Raw genomic sequence first — 25,819 nt, 5'->3', positions numbered from 1 at the left:
TTGAAGCTGCTGTGGAGTGTAACACCCCAGTCCATCACAACAACAGCCCAGTGCTTTAACAAAACCCCTAACCAACTGTTATATCATGGCTTGCTTCATTTAATAAAGCTAAGAAAAATTCGTTTACATTTTTCTTACATTTCTACATATAAAAACAAAACAGGCCCTATCAAGAACTGGGTTCAGGTTTGAGATTGAAGGATAAATTAATGTTAACTGATGAAAGCCTTGAATTAAATTTTCTCTCTCTCTCTTATCCTTTTTTCTAATGTTCTTTCTATTTCAGCTGGTATAATTTTTAATGTTTTAACTATCTTTAAGTATTACATAATTAAAAAAATTAAAATCATGTTTGAGATCAATAATAATGTTGAATCTGTCAAGTATATTATCATTGATAATGAAATTCCAGATAGTAATTATAAGTTTTGATCATCATCTATATACTTACAATGCAATCTCTTGAAGTATTCACTACGGCTTCAGTTTGACTTGTGGATTGTGTTTCTTGTTCTTTTGTCTTTTTAAAACATATATCATTTCTTAAAACTTTTTTAAATTCTTCTTTCACCTACAAAAAAAATTTGCATAAGTAAAAATTTGCATAAGTAAAAATTATATATAAATAAAAAACACAACACCTTAATAAATTTTGATCAAATAAACAGATTTTCATGAACTAAGATGCAATCTATAATTTGAGAGATTAAATATGCTAAAATATTTGTGCAGAGGGTATTTTGATTTACAAAACCACAAGGAAAAAAAGGTATTAATGGAATTTAAATAGTCTTGACTTCAGACTTGCTTCTGGTTATAGACGACCATGCTCTTGACGGTCACTATAAATTATTATAGGATTTATATTAAGTTCTAAAATCTTCTGGATGATATTTCATACAAATTAAATCCAAATTGAAAGATATGTCTTAGTTTTATTTATGAATATATCATCATTTTTTGTCATAATGTTTATAATTCTATGGCGAGGCCAAATGAATGGTTTTGTTTGTCCTCTTTGACAGTTACTATTTAAAAAGGAAAGCATAAGCTTGTTGTAGCTTATGAGGAGGCAATTAATAACTTTTGATTTATACTTTGTTTTACTCATTATTAGCTACGATGATAACCTTGGGCCTAAGATACATTCCTATATTTGCTTTGGTACTCAATAAAAAGAAACAGAAAAACTAACTCCTGGTTTTGTTACTTTTACATACAATAAAATATTAGTAAATAAAATAATACGAAATAATTGTAGAAAAATAAGAAGTTTTGTTAAATAATGATAAATTTGTAGATTTTTTTTGCCTTTTCAAGTAGTGAGTAAAATATTTTCTTTAAGTTTATTAAAAATGAAATGAAACATGTTATACATTTATTACCAATAGTAAATATTAAAGGAATAGTTTTCTAGGACTTGGCTTCTTTAGAAACATTACAAAAATTGCTTAAAATACACAACTGCAATAAGAAAAGTAAATATCAAAATCAATATCAGTTAAAAAGTCTAATTAAAATGTATTTTAAAATGATTTTCATTAAGATTTGTTAAATTAGGTTAAACAATAAAGTTAACAGAGATGTTATTTAAAGTTACCTTTTCATTTTGAAAACAGTATAAAATTAGAATTGCAGCACCTTGAATGCTGTTGAATATTGAAAATATAAACGCTAATGAACTGGATCGCTCATTAATAAATAAGAAGGCTGATGTCCATGTGCAGCATAAAATTGTAATTAAAATAAAGCTTCTTCTGTTCCACTTTCTGGAAAATAAAACATTCAGTTTAAAGCAAGTTAAGTATGCAGTAAAATTTCTACATACATACAAATTTTTTAACTATTTATCAATTTACACAATATGGCAAAAAAAAAAAAAAAAAAATCCCGGGAAAGCAATTAAAGGCAAAGCCTTAAACAAATCAGGCTCAATCTAAGTGAAGAGCAGAATAAAAGCATCAAGAACAGTTTGATTGTTAGATGAAACTAAATGGCTTTTTTATTATTGCTTCTTATTTTCTTGCTTTTTGATTGAACTCATTCAACAATTTTTACTCTTTAATTAATTATATATATTTTTTTTAAAAAAAAACAGTATTTTTTAGAGTAAGCAGGAACATTGATTTTAGTAGTGAACTAAGCTCAACTGTACAAAAAATTTACCATTAAGTTTTAAGAATTTACATTAATTGTTGAATTTCTCTCTAATAGGCAGTAGTTTTATTAACTCTTTGTAATCCACTGTCCAGTGATACACGGTATTTCAGCTTGGTCGAAAAAGTTTAATGTCAATGTCCAATCAGATTTCAATGGCTACTTATAAGGATTTCTCTGAGTTGTTGAGTTAAAATATAACTGTTGAGCTAAAATGTAACTTAAACCTTTGTCTCTTATTTTTTTTCCTTCACATTCTAATAAAATCAGTAGACTGGAAAAAATTTAGAAAATGAAGAGTAATTTAGCATAGTATGTAATAGACACCTTCTAATTCAAACATTAATCTACCTGTTAATAATTAGTCATTAGAAATCATAATCGAAATTTATTACATATTTTTTGTACCTAATACTAAGATTATTTGTGGAGGGGGGTGAAAAAAAATTAAATATTTTTTTAACCTATGAATTGGAATTTCATTTTTGCTAATTCCAGACATTAAAAAATCAATCAAATTATTGCAGTATTAACTTACTTAAGTGTTAACTTACTTAAATGTAGAAAGGTTAACATCAGTATTTCCTATGATTGTAGTTGTAAGTGACATTTTGTGAAAAAACATGCATAGTGCAATACACAAGAATACCATTCCACCCTAAAAAAAAAATTAAAATTTTTATAAAACACGCCTTGAAGAGTACAATTGAATAAATTATAACAGTTTAAACTTACTTCATTCTATTGATGAAATATTATATTTAACTTTTCTTAATTGATAAGAAGAAGTATGAACTTAAACATAAAATTTCATAGTTATAATATGAATTTTTTTATTTTTAAAATCGAATCTAGTATGTTTAGTACTAATAAAGTGGCAATGAGATTTTGAGTAAGATGCTTGGAAATGGTAAATTTGAATTTAGTAATCTTTTTCTCATTTGCAAAGATATAAAATTTAAGAAGAATTCAATTACAAAGTTTCAAGGTATCATTGATATGGTAAAAATAAATCTTGTAAAATGTACGGAATGTTCACAAAAATCGAAACTAGTAAAGTAACAATAAAAACTGAAATATTGCTGTTCATGTGAAAAGTCCCATGTCATACTTATTCGATTCTCAAAAATAATGTGCACAATATTGGTACAGAAATGCTGATTTTTTTTGTTAATCTCCAGTATGGGATGATTTTAAATTTTTACGATGCTTAATATTTTATTTACTTAAGATTTAGCATAAAAATAAACAAGTAAAGAGAAAATATGTCTGTACTTACTAATATTATTCCTACAGCTGGTCCAACAAAACTGAACACAAAATAATTATCAGCACGAAGCCAACAATAATATTTTGTTCCGTAGCTTAGAGGATCAATTATAGCAGAAACTCCAGTAATGATTGCTGGTAAAAGATAGGAAGCAGCATAATACCAATAGCATTTTCCTTTTTTGACATCACAAGATCGAATTAAAGTTATGTACTGGTGATAACATTCAAAAAACATCCAAGAAAAAGTAGCCAGAAACAAGTACTGCAAGAATCCAGCAATAACAGCACAAGCAATATAATGGTCTGTTTGGTTAATGCCAGCTATAAAAATCAATTCCGAAAGAAGAAGGCAGAAAAACATGTTTCTATGAATGAAAACACTGTCTTCTGTCAAGTCCACACTAAAAAAAAAAAAAAAAAATTGTCACAAAGGCTGAAATATTTTTCTGTTAATAGCACTCATTTTTCAAATAGATTTTAAAGAAGGTTTCTTTTAGTTACATTAAATTATAATTGTTATATAAATAAAAAATTGATAACTTACATAAATATTATTTATAAAATGTAGAAATCAGTATAGGTCAATTAAATGTTATAGAACTCTTAAGCTATTCTAATTTTAATAACATGATATAAAATGTTAAAAAAAAAAATATGCTAACGTTTAAATTTTTACTGAAATAAAGTTGACTGGATATTCCTAGATTAAAAAACAGAAATCGAGGAGTTTAGGTACTTTGTGCAAAATTAATGCATTTCTAATAACCTCAAACTGTCTGCATTTGTTTTTGCTTTCAGTCATTTAAGCAATACCACAATATAGAATAATTTTAATGCTTTCAAATTTGGAATATTTTGAAGACATTGCTCTGTATAAGCCCGAAAGGTAAAAAGTGATGGCAAAATGTTATTCATATACATATGTATATAATTACGTTTTTTCTCGCCATTTGAAAACCTTTGAAACGGCAAGTTCACCTTTTGACCTTTATGTTCTCCTTCTGTTTGTGTCCACCTTTATCAATAATTTAAAAATTTGTATTTAGAATTGAAATCATAGGGATGTACATTTTAAAAATTTAAGAGGTAGCTAACAAAATAAACATACTCAGGTTTAATGGAAATTTACTACCATGTTTAAGAAATTTGATTTTAAATATTGTATCAAATAGAATACTTTTGTCATTAAAAAGTTAACTGTAAATTGACTAAATACTTAATACAAAAGTTGCACATTTAGAAATCTTGGTATGAGAGTCATGTAATCTGATTTCATTCCGTTCAAGTTTGAATTTCATTACGTATCGTAAAAATAAATTTTACATACTTTGTTTAAGAAAAAACAGACAGAACATATAGATATTTCCCCTTTAAGTTAAAAATTATAATTTATATGAAGTTACAATTTTACCTACTAAAGAGTTTGCTTCTTTAATTTTTTTTTATTATTTATGTTTATACATATTTAAAAGTAAAAAAAAAAATGCTTTAAACACCATTTACTCTTAAATTATATCTAAAATAAAACTGGTTTTAATATATATTATGGCATAATATTAAACAAGCAGTCAGTGCCAGATTAAGTAGGGCCTCAAGAACCAGATTTTTTAGGAATTTCACCAGGGGCCCAAAAATTGAAGGAAGTGAAACTAATTTGTTTTTTAAAAACTAATTCAATGTATTTCCCATTTTTGACAAATTGAATTTAATGTACCTCTCAAGAATGATGTGTAAGGTAAATTTTCACAACTGCTCCCTCCCAATTCTCTAATTTTATCAATTAATCATATTTTTATTTAAGTCACAGGAGTTTGGTATTTCTTATCAGCAATCTACAACCACATATGAAGCAAACTTTTCTGGCAGTACTGGAATATAAGTTTACTAAAAAAATTACGACTAAAAATTTTTCTCTGAGTTTTCTTTCAACTTACTTAATCTATCGACAAAAAGTTCTTTGTTCTTGATGGCCTCTAAAATAATCATTTCTGCTTTTAAGTGTTTTTCTTTCAATTATTTTTGTTGATTATTTTAATTAAGTATTTACATAATTATTCTTTAATTAATTTTCTTTTGCAATTTTGTAAAATTTTAGTTTCATTTTCCTAATTAATTCAAGGAATTGTTTTAAAATGTTTTGTTTTTTAAATGCTAACAATTAAAAAAGAAATTGAACTGTGTTTACATGTGTGCATTTTAGGTCTTCATAATAGCTGTAGAATAATACAAGTATAAATTGTAAATGTAGCATTTGACTGATAAAAAATATTTACCGAACTATCAATTTCAGTCAGGTATTTTTAGCCATTATAAAAACTCAGCAGTAAACATGTTTTAATGTTCAATGCAGTTTAAATATTTAAAAAAAAGTTATAATTGAATATATGATCCTTTGTGGCTCATTTGCAATAAATATGGCCCTGTACATCAATCCGGCTCTGCAAAATTTGTGGTTAAATTAAATACTGGTATTGTGCATCAATGCTAACTATAGTTAAGCAAAATAAAAAAGTGGATTATGCATAAAACAGTATTTAATGTTGATCTGTGATAAACTATTTTTGCATTCAGCTGTAGTTTTCAGATTCTCATTTTTATCACAAGGATGAGAAGTTGATGGTTATAACCTTTTTCTCTAAGTAATTTTTCAGCGAAAAAATTTACATGTAGTAATAAATGGATTGCATTATTATGATGATTACTATCCTTATTATACTTTAAATAGTGAGTGTAAATAATTTTTCAGAGAAAAATTTAAATGTAGTTATAAATAGATTGCAATATCATGATGATTACCAACCTTATTATACATAAAATAGTGAGTGTGATCATCAATGAAACAATGGAAATTATGCATCCAACCATAATAATCATACTCAGGAAGTCTTTATCCATTGGCATTATCTGAAATAAAAGTAACAGATATATGTTAATAAAAAGTAGTCAAAACAAACCTACAAAGAAACTGATTCGCCATTTGTCTATAAAAATAAAACTTAATTAAGAAGTATTTTGTTCATTCTTTTGATAAAACTATCTTTAAAAAAGGCATTGGTTGCCTGAGAATGACCATAATTTATCAAGGTAATATAAATATTTCTTTTAATATATGTCATGAAAGTATATCAGAAGAATATATTTAGAGATTTTCAAAATGTAACTCCGAATTTTTCTACCAACGAGTCAGTTTAGCACATCCTGCATGGTGCTAGCGTTATGTATTTATACTTATTGGTTGCTTTTATATCAGAAAAATTTCTGATTTTGTAATTTCAATATTTTAGTTATGTTTACTGTCTTATATTATTTTGCACTCTATTTAACTGACTGAACATTTCTTAAATTCATTCAACTATTTTCACTAACTAATAAACATGCTGAGTTTCTCTTGATTTTGCTCATACTTACTGATTCTGCTTGTAAATTCATCATTAGTGCAAAATTTGTCAGATGATTACAAAGGCAAACTGTATGAGATTTGTTACTTGACTCAACCCAGCAACCTTGAGGGGACCAATCTCTGTAAAATTAAAGTGTTTGAGTTAAAACATGTGAAACCATTTTTTGAACAATTAAAAAAAAAAAAAAACTACTTACCTCAAGAAAAAATCCCAATACACGCAAACTGGTGATGTTACATTTTCTTCCTACGATGGTAAAGATAAATATTTAATATATGCAAAATATAGTCAGTTCCATTAAAAAAATAAACAATATAAAGATTGATAAATCATTTTAACCTATAGAAACCAATATTGCAAATTATTATATGGAAGGGTTACCTACTTAAGATCACTAGGAGATTTTTAATGAGCAGTGTGCAAAAGTAAAATTAAAGCTTTGGACCAAATTATAAAATTTTCATGCACTTAGATGCAATCCTAATTAAACTCACCACTTAGTCTAGATGCTATTTTAAATTAAGAAATTAGAGCCCAAAACATTATTTCTCTGAATAAACATATTTTTGTTTCTGTCAAATTCAGATATTTTATACTCATAATAAAGGAGTTAGTTGCAATCTGGAAAATAGAATTGGAACCTCTTAATGTTAAATTTTATATTTTTGTATTACACCATGTCCGTGAAACTATTTGAGAGAAACAAGCAATCAATTTTTAGCTCTAAATTGTTAAAAGTGTTTTATCCAAAGATGATAAAAGAATAATTTTTTATTATATAATTATCAATTTCTAAGAGCCTAATGATGGCATTACACTATTTTGATTTCTAATTATTACCTTAAACAATTGATGATATCATACCTAAGATATCTAAAACTAATGTCTTGATGTAAGAAAGAAATTTTCATCTCTTAACAGTACAATATACACTGATGGAAAAATAAACCCAACAAACATTGTAGAGAAATGAAATTTCGGCAATATGTTTGTCTGAGTAACATATTTAATTGATTAAGTTTCAAGATCACAGGTTAATGCAATTAAGAGAAAAACTATTTCAAGTGTGAAATACCTGGTGCATTAATAGCCAGTGTAACCACCAGAATTTTGAATGCAAGCATGCATTGTGTCATACAGATGTCATACGTCATTTTGTGGGATGGAGTTCCATGCCTGTTGCACTTGGTCTGTCAATATGGGGATAGTTGAGGCTGGTTGTGGATGACGCTAAAGTTGTCATCTAATGATGTGCTCGATTGTTGAAAGATCTGGTGATCTAGCAGGCCAAGGCAACATGCCGACATTCCGTAGAGCACGTTGGGTTACAACAGTATGAGGGCGAGCGTTATCCTGTTGGAAAATGCTCCCTTGAATGCGGCTCAAGAATGGCAACAAAACAGATTGAATCACCAGGTTGATGTACAAATTTGCAGTCAAGGTGCATGGAATAACCAGGAGAGTGCTCCTGTTGTCATAGAAAATTGCTCCCCAGATCATAACTCCGGGTGTAGGTCCAGTGTGTCTAGGCCGGAGACAGGTTGGTAGCAGGTGCTCACCTGGCCTCCTTCTAACCAATATACGGCTATCACTGGGACCAGGCAAAACTGACTTTCATCAGAAGACACAATAGATCTCCATTCTGACCTCCAGTGAGCTCTAACTCAACATAAATCATGTCTTAAACGGCAGTGGTTTGGAGTGAGTGGAATACAAGCTACAAGGCATCTTGCTTGGAGCTGTACTTGAAGTATCCGATATGTAACAGTTTGTTGTGTCACTGCATTGCCAACTGGCTCGAATTTTTGATGCTGATGCAGTATGGTGCGCCACAGCCATACACAGCGGTCTTCCCTCTGAGTAAGGTGGCATGGACGCCGCCCCGAGCTTGGTCTTCCTGAAGCAGTACCTTCTCTTGACCACTGCGGCAAATGATCATACGCAGGGAATACATTTCTCCCCAGTCTTTCTGCATTACCGCAGAATGGAAATCTACTTTCTTCCAGGCTTATTACATAACAACAAAGTCAGTGAGCTGTTGATAATAGCTTCTTCGCCTTCTTCTTTCTTGACTAAAAACAACTCACCATGTCAAAATTTAACAAAAAATAATGTTTAAAAACTATAGAACATGTATTTAAAGCAATTCTGATTTCTATGTTCACAGTTGCGCTACTAGCGCCAAGTGTGAAATTTGATTAGACCTCTTTTAGTTGTATAAACAAGCATACCAAATTTAGTTTATCTAGCACAACTCCTTGCTGTTGGAATTTTTTCCCCATCAGTGTATGTATTAACAGTGCAATATTGGTTTGAATTTTTTGTGATGTTGCCCCTATCCTCTATAACGAATTAGGTGAGGCATATTATTTTGTAGGAAGATGTATTAAATTCTATAATTTGTTTCTAAATATTCAAATTACAATAGATTTACAATATATATACAACTTGGTGATTATAGATGCTTGTCATAGCATTTTTGTACACAAAATTCTATAATTTATTTCTAAGTAATGAAAGTAACAATATGTTACTTAGAGATTACTGAAATTAGTAATAAAAAATGACATTATACTCACTATGAGATGTTTAAAAGTAACAATAACAGGCTGGTCCAGTTTGTTATTACCGCTTTTATCAATAGATGCTCCAATAATTCTAGAATTTATTATCTGGGAAATATTTTCCGACTCATGTTCTAGGGTTACTTGAGAAGATGTTGGTTTAAGATAAGTGTTCAATTTGTTGAAAGCAATGAACACTACTTTATAAAACCCTAAAAACCAGAAACACATTTGAACATCATCATAATACTTATTTTAATATAAAACATTATAAGAATTCAGTAAAAAAACATACTTCAATAACATTGAAATCCTTTAACATTTAAACAAATAATATATAAAATTTTGAGCATTAATCACCATTTCTCTCATAACTTTCAATAGCTTTATGAGGAAGAACAATACTGTCTTGCATATATAACCAATTTGTGTTTTCATCTTCTGTTGATAATTCATTCATAACTGGAAAAGTTAAAGTCCTTGGATTCTTGGATTTTAAAACTTGAAGAGACATTACTATAAAGAAAAGTAAAAATATAATTACAGTAAAAGTGTAACAAGTAGTTTGTAAAATATATTTATTTTCATGATATGTTTTTAAAAGAAAATCAAGAATGATGACTTGATTGCAAAACCCCATGTTAAATTTAGTGATTATTACCAATTTATAGGTTTTTTTCTTTGTCAATGAAAGTGATTCTTTTTCTTACTGTTCTTAATTATCTAAGAAAATTGAAATAAAGATTGTTCGTAAAATGTTTTTCTCAATTCCTTTAACAGGTGAACTTATTTTTTTATACTAGTTTTCTTTTTTTAATTTTCACTTACTATCTATTTCATATTATTAATGACAAGGATATTCAAGAAGCAGTTAGGCATATATATGCCTAACCGCTATGAGAATAATAAAGATTTGAATGTTGCAAATGGCTGTTTGCTGTTTTTAATTGTGTGATGAGTAGCTGATTCACATATAGTAGATTTAATGTGTGATACATTCATCTTCATACACTTGTAATTTTTAACATAATTTGGGGGTAAATGTACTCCAAAATCAAATAACAGGGAAGTTTGCCATCTTTGAAGAATCTGTTTTACTACTAGTATGTATACAGCATTAAAAACAATACTTATTTAATGTTTAAAAAATCTAAAATAAAATTAGAATTTAACAAGAAAAAAGTAAGACTATTTTTTAATGGCATGTAATTTTTTTTTCAATTTTTGAATTCAGGTCTACGAATGATGGTCCTTTTTTTTCTACTTTGGTTTAACTAGCTTTGAGCATGTCTGCTTGTTTTTCTTCAATGAAATTTCAAAACTCATGTCATTGCAAAGCAACATATGGCATTCTAACAAGACTTTTTGACTGATGCATTTAGTTTACATCAATGGAAATTCCAGGAGGAATCTTTGGTGTATATATATATATATTGTATACTATGCTTTTTCTCATAAATATAATTAGCTACACATTGAATTAAAAGTTATGAATTTTAATCTGATTCAGTAAGGTCCTACTTGACATCAAAATTTTAATGGTCAAATGAACCCCAAGACACTTTGAAATGATACCATTTGCATTATTCAAATAATGAGTTTTTCATTATGTATTTCTAGTTAATGGTGTCACTTAGTTAGAAAACAAACATTTCTATGTTTTTTAATGAAGCTTATTTCAGTACTGTTTACATAAAAAAAACTGTTTACAGAGTACTAAATTATTTGATTGTTTGAAATGTTAAATTTTTTTTTGCTAATACATTTAATAGGTTTCAAGTAGACTACCTTTAATTCATTACTTACATATGTTACTCTTTACTAAAATAAACGATCCATCTTCACTTGATGTTTCAGCTAATAACAGAGCACTTTGATCAAGACTGCTAAGAATTGTTGAGATAAGAATTTTCTTCTCAGCTAAAGCTATGTCTTTCCAAGCAGGATCTTGCTTGTTTTCAAGCAAGTTACTTAAAGTAAGGACGGATGACTGAAAAAAAAGAAGAAATTTATTAAGATCTAAATTTCAGATATTTTTAGGAGCTTTAGAAAATTGAACAATACATTTATAGTTCTATCGTTTTTACTTCCCATAATGTTATTTTCCACAGGAAGTTTGGGGGTGTCTTTGTGTGTTGTTTAAAATAACCAAATCTAAATTTATCAAGCCAATTTTACATTCACGAGTTATTTTATTAATTTTTAATCTTATGCCAAAATCATTTTCTTAATTTACTAATTTTTTAAAAAAATGTTTCTTTTGCCTAGGTTCTTTGCATTCTTTAGAACAAAGCATTTCCAACAGTAATTATCCCTTTTACAACATGGTGATTCTTTCAAACCTCATCAAAATTAAGAAAACTAATTCAAAAATTTAATTTAAACCGTTTAAAATAAATTACTTTTTTTAATAGTGAGTTTTTCTTTTCTTCTTTTAAACTGCTGGATCTAAATCAAAAACTAATATTTTCAATTCCAATTTTGAAAGCTTTATATATATTTGAATTAAAATTTGGAAAGCTGCATATATGAAGCTTTCAAAATTAGAATTAAAAATTTTAGTTTCGGATTTAGACACATTGATGGCTAACTTTGCAGTTGTGCTTCCTATATAGTAATTTATAACATTTGCTAACTTTATACAAATATTGGTATGAATAATTGATATGTTAGATCAAAATGCAAGTCAAATATTTAAAACGTGATTTTGAACAAAAAAATGTACATGAAGCAAAAGCTAATGCTTTAAATAGAGTTTTGGAATTGTAATCTAAATTACAAAAAGTAGAGACATCATATCTGTGCACATGAGTTACACCACATTTGTACTATATAACAAAGATGACATTTCTTCTTTGGAATTAAGAATATATTAGAACAAGATTAGTGAAACCTTACAACACGTAATAACTATATTTTAGAAAACAAATGTTGGATGAAGTTTCAGAGATTGAAACCTGGATCAAAATGTTAAGAGGTTTTAGAACAATTGTAGTCCGAAATATTTGTGATTTAAGGAGCATTCTTGCTTGAGAAATAACTTTATAAATTTTTATGCTTTTAGGTATTTAGAAAAAACTCTTTTTATCAAATTTTAGGGAGCTTTAAATCTATCTTTTAAATAGTTAGACATACTACATACAGTGGGCCAAAAAAGGACTACACTGAATAACTTTTGATCTGATGATCGGATTTGCACGTTCTCGGACTCAAACTTAATTGTTTGAAGGGATGATCTACAATGCCCACAATATAGGGGGTAGCCGCAATCTGGAAAATATGGTCCCCAGAGTTTGGGTCAACGGAGTAATCCAAAGTTTTGACCAACCCCATAATAATTTAACTTTTTGTGTATTTCACCATATCTTGAGAACTTTTTAAGCGAATTGAAAATTTTTGCACACAATTATAAAATTCGTTTATCTCAAGATAATTCCACACACAAAACAAATTTTTACATTTATAGGTAATCAATAAATGATTGTGCCTTATTTTGTAACTTAAAATATTGTACTTAATTAGCATATTTGAGAGCACCCCTTTGAACCATTATGTTTAAGTCCTAGAACGTGCAGATCCGATCATTAGATCAGAAGTTATTCAGGGTGGTCTGTTTTTTTTTGGAGCATTCTACATTATATAAATGCTTTTTTATTAAAAATGTTTTCTGATCTATATTCATAGATCAGGAAACATTTGTCTTGTCTCAACTATTAGTTTTGTTGAGCAACATAATGCAGTAGGCCTAAGTAGAATGCAATATACTAATTGGTAAAGGCATAAAAGAGGAATGTTTAATTTTTTAAAATTTGAGAATGTATTTTTCTTTGAATATCATAATTTTAAAGCAAGCTTAAAGAAACATTAAATTTAAGTTCATTCCCTTTCTATAATTTCCTGACATTTTAAAAGAATTATATAATAAATTTTAATAATTTATGAAAACATTTACTCACCTGCAAAAGTTCTCGAAGAACATGATAGCGGTGCCAAGTGTCCAGATAATTCTCCATACTATTCACGCTTTTATATAATGCTTGGTTTATCATCTCACTTATAATTTTCAAGTCTTCACTAAAGAGTTGTTTTGATATAGACATAACAGCAAGTTCTGACGCAACCTTGATAATGGAATCACCAATATCCATCTAGGGTATTAGAAGCACATTAAAATCATTTCAACATTAAAACATTTTGAAAATAAAGTTTATGTGATTGTTGATAGAAAATAAAAAAATATGATAACATATATCACAATATAAATTTAACAGAATTGGTTTTACTTATTAGAATATTAAACTTGTATGATTGTAGCATTTTGTCGAAACATAAAAATCATTAGAAATTTCAAAAAGTTTCATGTTTGGTAGAAGCAAATTAATACTAATTAATAGAGGACTAAAGGCAGATATTGTTATAAAAATATATTAAATGCCAAACTGTTTCTTGATGGTAAAAATAAAAGAGCAATGTGTTTATGCATATAATATTCCACTGCCATGCATATGATATTCCATTATAACAGCTTTATTCATCAAGAACTGGTATTGTTATCAATTAATTGATCTACTCTGCACTCTCTGACAATGAAGAAAGTACTATCATGAGAAGTTTCTCGATAGCAAAAATCACAGAATAATGTTTCCACACATTAGATATTTTTTCTCCATCACACTGCATCGAATATTGCAAATTACTTAAGTATGGGGATAGTTTTATCGAACTTATCTACAGAAGATCATAATGCATGTCCTATTTTTATTGTTAGAAGGAGTCTAACCAATAGATGCATATGTTGAATAGATCATTGATATCAGTTATTAACATCTTTATAAATCTAGCATCATGGCTTAGTGAGTTACATTTCAACCCCTTCTTTTAACTTTTATATTAATTTGCATCAGATACTGAGCATATTTTTTGACAAAGATATTGAAAATAAATTTAAGGGATTTAAGACAACGGAACACAATTTAAGCACAAGATATTTTAGATAAATCGTTTCATAATAATTAGTTAAAAAGATAATTAATTAAACCTATTCAATATATTTCCTACACATATTTTGACATTTGAATGAATTTTTATAAGGTTTTGCGAAACAAAATTTCAGAAAATTAAAACTACATGATAAATTTTACCATAATCAAGCTTATGAATATTTTTTCTACAATGTTTGCGTCAAATAAAGCTGTTGGTAGTATTATATTTAGAGTTTTACAAAATCTTTTTATGTGATTTCTGATATATTGATAAGGAGTCTTTTACATTATTTGGATATTAAAATTCTGAATTTTATTTTTCAAAAACTGTGCTTTTAAATTAAAGAGTTTGGAGTACTATGGTGATAAGCTACACTTTCTCCAAAGGTTGCATTTTTACATCAAACCGTTTATTAGTGTTATTTCTAGATAGGTATTTTACAAGTTTCTAGAATTTCTATTACATAACAACAGCACAAAAACATTTATTATCTACAATCATGGTGTTTTTTTCTTTTTATTCAAAATGTTAAACTGAACATGTAACTAAACAAATATGTAACTAATACATATATATAACCTATATAACATATATAACCTATGTAACTAAACAAAATGTTCAACTGAATAATTTGAAAATGTACCCTATCATTATTTGCCTGAAGCCCTTCAAACAAACTTAAGAACATTTTGAGATTTATAAATAAGTGAAAAATTAAAATATAATTACTCTTTCTTTTAAATTTTCAAGCCAAAAAGATTGACATCTCATTAGATCAGGAAACTCAGGACTCCAGTGAGGAGGATAGCCTTCACAATACCATTTAGCAGAGCCTACAAAATAAATCTATTGAATGAAAATACATTTGAACAAGATATTAGTGTCTAAGTCATTGTTAGTTTATCTAAAAAAGAATTAAAATAAAGTAGAACAAAACACTTCAAATTTACATGTATGTATGTTCATAATGTAATGTGTATATATATAATTAGTAGAGTATTAAAATTTTAATTTAAAAGTAGTTTTCTTTGCATTTTTTAAAATTTCTCTAATTTTATAATCATATTTTTATCAAAATTTAAACCCAAAATTTTATTTCACTCTATTTATTTTAAAGGTGCATTTGCTTTTGATATGGAAGCCAAAATTATTCATTTTTTATAAACAGATGTATATACAGCTTCTAGCTTTGACTTAAAATATCCCTGTATCAGGTGGATAATGAACAATGCTGTTGGGCTAAGTATGAGAGGTTTTTGTGATTTTTCTATCTACATAACACTATTGTACTATCAGTCTGGCTAGAAAAATCCTGTCTGCCTTGTACTCAGGAGTTCCTTTTACTTGGACCTAGATTCAAAATTTTAGTTACAAAACATTACATTAAGTTGTTTCTTGCTAGTCCTTAAAGGGAGTAAATGAAATTATTTTTTGTGGTGATTATTCTAATTACAACTAGTACCTAATCGCAAATTACAATGCAGTTACTGAACTTCAGAAATGTAATTAGAAATTTGTAATAATTTTTGCCGTGGTGGTAATTAGCTTTACTCCAGTGGTATAATAATAATCATTTAGAGGCAATAAAATAATAGAGTATTTATAAATAGAGCCGATTATTACGAATAATGATAATGTAATTATAAATAGAGATATAAATAGTATTAAAAATAGTATTTATAAATAGAGGCAATAAAATAATCATTTAGAGGTAATAAAATATTGTTATTGTTAATAAAATATTGGAATTGATGTACAGATAATGCTGATGCATTTGTAGAGCATAAAATTATAATTCTAAACTATGAGGAAATTAGTCACCAGTAATAAAATATTGTTATTCTTCAACCATTCTTAAAAAAAAGAACCTGATGCAGTAGATGAACATCAAATACAGTAATTAACATCATACAGTAGATCACAACTAGTGTTAAAAATTTGGAGAAAACTTTCATCACAAAAATAAAACAAAACACATATTTCTTAAGTTAGTTTAAAAATATTAGCAAATAAAGAAAGACAGAACTCACCTGATGCCCCATCTGGACATTTTGCTGTAGCTTCTTCTCCTGCTTTGGTCCAGCTCCAGGAAATTCCTCTGGAGAATGTAGGTTGGCAAAATTCATCAGCAGAATAGGCAACTGTAGATGATGATGTTATGTGAGAGGAACCTGTTCGATTAAGTTTAGTCGAAATCACCTCTATACCTAAAATGAATAAAAGTAATTTTTTTTAATGACCACATTTTTAAGAGTTTATTGTAACAACATAAGAGAAAAATTTCTAAATTTTCCAGGTTTAAAAACATGTAAATATAGAACAATAATTCATTCTTCCATGCTTCTAAATAAGGTGGTTTTTAATGGAAAATATTTTTTTAAACACTTCTCTGATGTTTCTTCCTATATTTGGTCGCTTCTATCCATCATTGTCCAATATAATTCGATAATTGCTTCTCTAAAATATGACTGATCAAACTTGATGAGATGGGCAAATGAGTGTTTTTGTGGAAAATGAATAGAAAAAAATGTGTAGACTTTTCTAGTTATAGATATTTATCTTAGTGTTAGTTTTTAAGCAGTATTGTTAAATTTTGTCACATGATACTTAAATTTTAAGGAAATTTTCTTAAAAATTGAAAGCTTTGAAAATTTTCTTAAACTTATCAATAATAAATATTATTAAGAAAGATAAAAATGTATTTTTTGGTACATTTAAACTGGCATAATTTTCTTATTTTGGCTTATTAACATAGAGCTCCACATATCAGTCATACTTTGCATTTGTAACCAATAGAATCCAATTTTTTTTTAAAAATCAGATCACAGAGTCTTTATGAGGAGATAATTTAATATCAAATTGTTAGATTAAGTGATTTGTTTGCTTGTATTGGGGTTCTGAGAAAGAAAGCAGAGTCCTGGAATCAGATTGAATTCTACAACTGTAATGTACAAATATTTTTACATAGCTTAATTTTTTTCTTTTTTTCTAAACATGCGCCCTTAAGCAAAATAGTACTGAGGTTTCTTTGCTGCACACTACTTTGCAATTGAATAACATGGGGAAAATCAATTTTCTGATGAGGGAATGCTTGCAGCCTGAATTTCCAAAAAGAGTTGAAACCAACCCCTAGAAAGTTAATTAGCAGTTATTTCCTATGGTTTTTGCATGTCAATAATGTACACATGGTCATGGTTATATATTTCAATACAGTGTTTACATATGTACAGTCCGCAAAAAAAAGAAGATATCACCCTGAACAACTTTCGTTCTAATGATCGGATTTTCACGAACTAAGTGTCAATCTGAATGGTTTCTGAGGGTGACCTCAAATATGCTAATTAATTAGTGCTAACTATTAATTAAGTTACGAAATCAGACACAAAAACGTACTTTCTCTGAATAAACATATATTTTTTTTTACATATTTGGAATCCAGACCCTTAAAATAGGGGGGGGGGGTAGACAAAATTTAAAAAAAAATGGGTTGTAAATTGGGTCGCAATAAGGATTTATATATCTGGCGAAGATTTAAAAATATGCCAAATTACCTCACCATAGAAGGAGAAATAACTTATAACAAACATAAAGAAACTAAATGATTGACAAGACGGGAAAACATAGTGCTTCTCGTTGCTAAGCAACCAAAAGAATTTTTCGAGTTGCTTTCTGGGCAATGAAAACAAATTGTTTTTGTTTTCTTAATCTCCTTTAAAAAAAGGAAATTTAAATCAATTAATAAATTATTTTTGATTCTCCAAGATTTTAAATTCTTGACGTTGAACTTTTTATCTGACATTATTTATTTTCTTAAAACTGTTTTAACGTCATTTGTGTGACAGTTTTGAATTAAAACCAAATTTTTATAAGTTATTATAAATTTATGAAGAGTTGTAGGGTTAGTTGCTTTAGTACCTCACTTCGAGCTTCTTAGGTAAGGGAAAGAAGAAAAAAAATGATCAAGGAAATGAGGACCCGAAAAAGATAGCTATTCTGATGCATAATCACAAAATTTTATAGAATTAACGGTATTTATTTTCGATAAAATTGTAAAACTTAGTAAATGTTATATGGCATTTTAAAAGCATTTATATATATATATATATATATATATATATATATATATATATATATATATATATATATCATAATAAATGAATACAAAAAAAAAAACACGAAGAAAATTAAGAAAAACAAAAAGTTTTATTTATTGCGCATAAGCTGCAAGTAAATAGAACTCATACAATAAGTTCAAAATGTAGAGAAAACATGGGAAAAATTACAGAACAATAAAAAATGGAAAAAGAAGAAAAATAATAGCAAAAATAAAATCACAAGAAATCGGGAAAAAAATTCCGAAAAAAGGAAAAAAAAATTCTGCAAATATCCGGAAAATAAAAGTTATAATCTTTTCATCAGCTCACACGATTATATCCGCAAAAAAAAGAGTGCTTTCTAATATTATATCAATATAACCAAAGCAAAATATATCAAAACAATAATTTGCACTTCATAAGATTTGCAAATGATATTAAGTAAACTAAGTTTGCAGTAAAAAGAGTTAGTAATGTTATTTACACACTCCTTTCGTTAGTTCTTTAAAAAATATGATTAAAGGAAAATTAGGTTCATAATACCCTTAATTAAACAAGAGTAACGATAGTTACTGTTTTTACAATATTTTTTTAACTCTGACACTCTTTTCATGAGATAACTTCTTTTGCCAACGATTTTGTCCTTTTTTTTGTTACTTGAAACCAGCTTACGCATTCATGTAATTTTTACATTTTCTCACTGAAATTTCAATCTCAAAAGACATTCATGAAGTGACCCCTAGTCCAAACAATCTAAGTTAAATAGTTAAGGCCGATTATTACGAAAGCAATTAATTACTCTGGTTCAATGAAACAATTATAAATGAATCATTAATATTCTTGTTTTTTAATTACAAAATATTAGGAGAAATTTGTACTCATAATTTCTTCAAAACGTACGTGTGTTAAAACTATGATTATAAGTTATTTAAGTAGAAAAAAGTCAAATGGAGGAAAAGAACAATTTTTGATATGATGATTTTAAAAATATCACGTTTTTCGAATCTTTTGACAATTTTTAATTTTAGTGGTTGTTTAACAAAACAAGGCATACCGAACATTTTCCTGATATAGCAATATTTCTTTGAACTGTATAAAAGTTGAGAAATCATATAAACAACTTTTTAGGCAAATATTTTCAACTTTTTAAAACAAAAGGGTAACTTTATTTTAGTTAGCGCACAGGAATAACTTTTTACCGTCGAAATAAAATTGTATGTCCATAGTTTTTTGTTCATTTAAGAAAAAAAAACAAACAATCTGTTGTATTTTTTTGTTGTGCACACATACGCATTTACTTTTCATTACTCGAATAAATAAGAAACAAAGAAAAGAAAATTAATAATTTATCTTCATTTTTCGTAAACAATAGTATTCTTAGTAAATAGTCAGCTGTTCTGCATCGAATGATATTGTGTTTGATCAGTAGAATATTTTTAATTTCTTAACAAGATTTAATTCTCAGATAGCTGGCAACAATTCTAAGTTTTCTTTCAATAAGAATTTAGCAATAATTTAAAAAGTACTAATTTTATTTTAAAGGAAAACATAAATTAATAAACTAAAACTATTAATCAGTATATTATTGGAAAATAATATACACCGAAGAGCCATTACATTATGACCACCCTGCTAATAACATGTAGAACCACCTTTAGTCCTCAAAACTGCTAGCACCCGCCGTGGCATTGATTCCACAAGGTGCTGATAGGTAATTTGAGGTATCTGGTTCCAAGCGCTCACCAACTGGTCCTGCAATTCCCTCACATTGCGAGGGGGTAGCGTGGCAGCACGAATTTAGTTTTCCAAGTAGGACCACAAATGCTCTATTGGATTAAGGTCAGGAGAATTTGGGGGCCAAGGTAGGATTTGAAAGTCACTGGAATGTTCCTCGAACCAATCCATGACGATTCGACCCTTATGACATGATGCATTATCCTGTTGGTAAACACCATCACCAGCAGGAAAAACTGTTGCCATGAATGGCTGAACCTGGTCTGCAACTATGTCCAAGTAGCTTACGGACGTCAGGATTTGTTCTATGAGGATTATCCTAATGTGCCCCATGTAAACATTGTTCCTGGGAGAGAAACCATGAATACCTGGGCAAGCCCATTGCCATAGATAGAGGGTGGTCATACTATAATGGCTCTTCGGTGTATATGGTAGAATAAAAAATAAGATTTTGCAGTAAAATTCAATTAAAAAGTTAGAAAAATAATTCTGCGAAACACGCGCAGATAGGTAATTTACAAATTTATTTTAAGATTATGGCGATATATAAAATGTAAAGAAGTTTTAAGATCAGTAAAAATGCTGACTACGTATTTTTATTAATATTCATAAAATATATATTCAAGAAATTGATAAATATATTATTCCAAATCCATGCATATGCGTGTATATTATTGAAATTGTATCAGTTATTGAAAAACAAAATCAAAAAAATAAAAAATAATCACATTAAATAAGCACAATCTGGTGTATAACCATATTCTATCAGAAGCACGCTTTTATGAAACTAGACATTCCTTGAATAAAGTGTTTTTTATTCAAAATGTTTTATTCAAATTTCTTTACCAAATTGCAAAAAAATTATTAAACGACTAAAAAAGAAACATCGTATTTTATAGTTTGAAAGAAATAAAAAGATTAGCAAAGGATTATTAGCAAAAAAAATATTAATGAAATTTTACGCTACGCGCGTAAAGTCAAGTTTCTCGCAAGTTTATCACATTTTAATATTAATCGCCCCATTTAAGTATTTTTTCATTGTCGCCAAATTATTTCTTTAAAAATAATTAATTTTAATTTTTCTCAGCTCCTAATAAATAAAAACAGTTGGAACTTTAGATTTTTCAATTGAAAAATATGTAGATTAATATGGTATAAAAAAATTCATACCTTATAATTCAAAAATTTTTCATCCTCAATTTAATTAATTAATAAAAAATAATAATTAATTATTGAAAATTATTTTTTTCATGAAATTATCTTTGGGTAAATGAGTTTTATGAGTGGGTGTAATTTTTTTTTGAATTGCTTATTTAGCTTTCAAAATATGACTAAAAACGCAAAAAGTGAAATTAACATTAAGGGGTCCAAACTTTGAATCTCTCTCCAGCTCAAACTACGGGGACCACATTTCCCAGATTGCGGCTACCCCCTATATTTTGAAGATTAAGAATCCAAATATGTAAAAAAAAATATATGTTTGTTTATTCAGAGAAAGTACGTTTTTGTGTCTGATTTCGTAACTTAATTAATAGTTATCACTAATTAATTAGCATATTTGAGGTCACCCCCAGGAACCATTAAGATGGACACTTAGTTCGTGAAAATCCGATCATTAGAATGAAAGTTATTCAGGGTGATATCTTTTATTTTTTTGCGGACTGTACAGCATTTACATATAAATGTTTTGATTTGAACTCTTTTCAACTCATCATTATGTATTATAATAATTCAAGCGAATATTCCTTACATACTGGGATGGAACTAGGCCTTTTGCCCCCTTTCCCATGTGTTCATTACATTATTTATAATCATACGTATTTTTAAAACTACATTTTCCAAGTCGATTAAAAAGTAGAAGATAATTTTTGTCATAATGTAAAGGAAAGTGTTGAGTGGATGGGGTGAATCAAGCACGTAGGTATAGTTTTTTCATGGGGGGTGTTTTGTGATTGAGGAATTTATTAATTAGATGTAATTTAATTAAACCAGTTACATACATGCAAGTAAACTCATTTTGGTTTTGATAAAATAACCTAATACAGAAATTTTCACTGTAAGCTTCATTTAAAACTAAAAATCACAACTAAATCACAACTAATCTAAATGAGATCAAAATAAAGGCAAGACATAAACGTCGTTGATCGCTTCCCTTCGATTGAGAGATAAGCGAAATTCAAATAAAAAGAACATTAAAATAAAATCACCGTTATTGTCAAAAATTCACGTATAAAATATCAATAAAAATTCATCTGTTCAGCGCAAATTATAATGCGTTTAAGCAGCCAAAATAATATATAAAAAATGAATTCTTTACGAAGTAGAATATATGGGTAATTTTCGGAAAATACGACCCATAGGAATTTTTTTAAAAATTTTTTAACCTTTTGGATTGGAAAACTATATTTTTTTAAAAAAAAAACTAGTTTATTAAGGTAACTCTAATTAATACCTTATAAAGAGCAATGTACAATAGTTAACAAGCATTTAGCAGTTTGCAATTATTCCTTGGCATTCAAGTGCCAGAAAAATTACAATTTGTAATTTTATAGCTTTTACTTCCATGTTCCATTTCTTTTTAGTTAGTCTCTGTGCTATTAATCACAAGACATTATTAAACAGCTCACTTTGAATAATATAATTTATATTAATTATTTAGAGAACGCAGGAAAATGACAATGTGTAAAATCATTCCAAAAAGCTAATAATAATGGTGTTAAATAAACTTTAAAAAAAATTGTCATTTTATTCTATGATATCAGATTTCAATGGCAGTTACATTAAATTGTCGCATTTAACTCGTAGATATATGGTATATTCGCAGAAGTCGGTAAATGAATATATCTTCGCACAAATTTTTCTTTTTGTTTATTTCAATAATATCCTGTTAAACTACGTTATTAAATAGGAGGTGTAAAACTTTAATAATGTAACAAAAAATTATTAATAAATACAAAAGATATACAGCACAAGAAAAGAAAATTAGATACAAAGCCTCAAAATATTTCGCAAATAAATTGAATGAAAAAATCCGTGTTTCATAAGGTCGTGGACTATCAAATTTGGATTTTGATGAAGTGGCCGCGGGCATTTCAACATTTAAAGAATTACTTATCAAACTAAATTAAATTTAAATGTCACAGAAATAATTAATTCTTTTAAGTTTGTTGACTTTAAAAACAAGTTTTCGTTACTTAATCAGTATAATGCATTATGTGTTTGTCCCGCAGTGGACTGATCGTTAAGACACGGTTCCCAGCAGATCACCGAAGTCAAGCATCACTGACTACGGTCAGTGTGCGGGTGGGTGACCACTTGGATCAGTCTGCGTAGGGACCGAGGGTGTGCGGTATTGGTCCTCGTTAAACTGTGCTACCATAAAGTACTGGACTTCGCGCGCAGGTCGTCGGGCTACCGAAGTGGGGGTGCCATCCCCTCCGCAGAGGATCAAAATTGTGATGGCATGTCTTCGGATCATCCTCCGGGATGTTTCCCAGACCGTCGACAATAGCCTAATGTGCAGCTCTAGTGCGACGTAAATTAACAACAACAGCATTATGTGTTTAAATGTTTTATACGCGCACACACACATAATATATATATTATAGTTAAGCAGGGCTGAAATATATATATATTTCAACTCCTGTCTAAGCTTCACCATAGAATGGAATACAATTAATATTCTTACCATTCTGATCTTAAATTTTTGTATCATGTACAACAATAATGACTTGATGATATATTTTAAAGCAATTTCTACTTAAATTTTATTTTTAAAGAGAAATAGATGTTACCCTTACATTTTTAATAATCTTAAAACATTTTGCTAAACAAAGATTTTTTTTCATTAGTTTGTGTTGACGATAACTCATAATTAAGGCGTTGGATACTTCAAGTCAAAGCATAAAATATTTTCAAACTCTTAGAACTAAAGTATTATTTTTAAGGTAGTTTACTCTTTTATTTAACTTGATTTCTTTTTTTATTCAGTGTCAGACTTAGTTTAGTGCAGCGTAATCATTGTTAATTTTATTTGCTTACACTGTTTACACAAGATTATGGTTAACAAATAAAAATTTTGAGATCATTTATGAAAAATTGAATGCAGTTGCAATGATAAATTTTTCATATCTGCTTTGTTATTCGTTAAGTGATCTGAATTTCAATAAAATTTTCCTAAGTTAAACATAAAATTATTCATTTAAAATTAAAGAAAACCAGCATTCATTATAAAGAATTACTAAGCAATAACATACTCATGATATATATATATATATATATATATATATATATATATATATATATATATATATATATATATATATATATATATATATATATATATATATATATATATATATATATATATATATATATATATATATATATATATATATATATATATATATATATATATATATATATATATATATATATATATATATATATATATATATATATATATATATAATATATATATATATATATATATATATATATTTCGTAATAATATATTTTTCATAATTATAAATTTTTCGTAATAATAAATTTAACTTAATTCGTAAATTTTCCGTATAATTAAGATTGTGACAACATGTTCTGAACTAAATAAAAATTATGCATTTAATGTTTATTTTTAGTGATTATACATGCAGTAATATATATATATATATATATATATATATATATATATATATATATATATATATATATATATATATATATATATATATATATATATTACTGCATGTATAATCACTAAAAATAAACATTAAATGCATAATTTTTAGTTAGTTCAGAACATGTTGTCACAATCTTAATTATACGGAAAATTTACGAATTAAGTTAAATTTATTATTACGAAAAATTTATAATTATGAAAAATATATTATTACGAAAAATTTATTATTGGTTAATAATTTTTTTCATTACAGGTTAGAAACTCTTCGATACTATTCTGATATTTTGTAATTTAAACTGATATTATTTAATAAGTGGGTGTAAAGGTTTCCTGTTAATATGTTGTGTTAGGGTAAAATATTCATTATTTACTAAATTTCAGTTGGCGTATATTTTTTTTAAAGATTTCTTCACGAGGTCTATGCATATAATAGCTAAAGAAAAAGGGGTCTCGACTCTGCCATAAATATATTTGAAATTAAGTAGACAAAAAAAAAATCTATTTGAGCTGATTTAAATCATTCTTAGAAAGTACTGAATTGTTTTTTTAATTAACAATTTCAGTAATTTTTATGATAATTTAAAGGTTTGTTGACATTTGTTTTAATTTTATAAAGCTGTTATATATATCGCTACTTTTGATTATGCAATGAAGTATTATCGTTTAAAATTTTTCAATATTATAAGTAACTTCCCTTGCAATAAGATCCCAATGAAGGGAAAGCTAGTAATAGAAAGTTTTTTTAATTTTCTAAAAAATAGTTAAACTTTAAGTTACACTTACACATTTATACTAAGATAGTTTAAATGATTAATTACTCTAAGCTATTCATTTATGAAATTTTTGTGTTTTATTATAAAATTAAATGTAACATAGATATTTCAATTCTGACTGAATTATAATAAATTTGTCTTAATTTTCAGTTTAAAATTT

The 25,819-nt window shown here is 27.5% G+C and overlaps 1 protein-coding gene across 4 annotated transcripts in view; it reads right to left on the bottom strand.

The window, feature by feature from the left end:
• The window catches only part of LOC107440894 (latrophilin Cirl), a 175,575-nt gene that overhangs the window by 11,607 nt on the left and 138,149 nt on the right, over positions 1 to 25,819 (bottom strand). For all 4 annotated transcript variants that reach the window (XM_071188379.2, XM_071188381.2, XM_071188380.2 and 1 more), the window contains 13 exons: positions 16,408 to 16,584; positions 15,107 to 15,210; positions 13,351 to 13,542; positions 11,201 to 11,384; positions 9,755 to 9,910; positions 9,410 to 9,606; positions 7,027 to 7,076; positions 6,838 to 6,949; positions 6,230 to 6,333; positions 3,437 to 3,830; positions 2,712 to 2,815; positions 1,601 to 1,769; positions 452 to 571 (listed from right to left, as the gene is read on the bottom strand). In XM_071188379.2, coding sequence (XP_071044480.1) covers positions 452 to 571; positions 1,601 to 1,769; positions 2,712 to 2,815; positions 3,437 to 3,830; positions 6,230 to 6,333; positions 6,838 to 6,949; positions 7,027 to 7,076; positions 9,410 to 9,606; positions 9,755 to 9,910; positions 11,201 to 11,384; positions 13,351 to 13,542; positions 15,107 to 15,210; positions 16,408 to 16,584 — 2,063 coding nt within the window. The remainder of the gene's footprint in view (positions 1 to 451; positions 572 to 1,600; positions 1,770 to 2,711; positions 2,816 to 3,436; positions 3,831 to 6,229; positions 6,334 to 6,837; positions 6,950 to 7,026; positions 7,077 to 9,409; positions 9,607 to 9,754; positions 9,911 to 11,200; positions 11,385 to 13,350; positions 13,543 to 15,106; positions 15,211 to 16,407; positions 16,585 to 25,819) is intronic.

Source organism: Parasteatoda tepidariorum, chromosome 12, assembly GCF_982258835.1.
Source record: "Parasteatoda tepidariorum strain Cologne lab strain chromosome 12, Ptep-v5.0, whole genome shotgun sequence".
Taxonomy (NCBI): Eukaryota; Metazoa; Arthropoda; class Arachnida; order Araneae; family Theridiidae; genus Parasteatoda; species Parasteatoda tepidariorum.
This window is presented reverse-complemented; position numbering and strand designations above follow the sequence as displayed.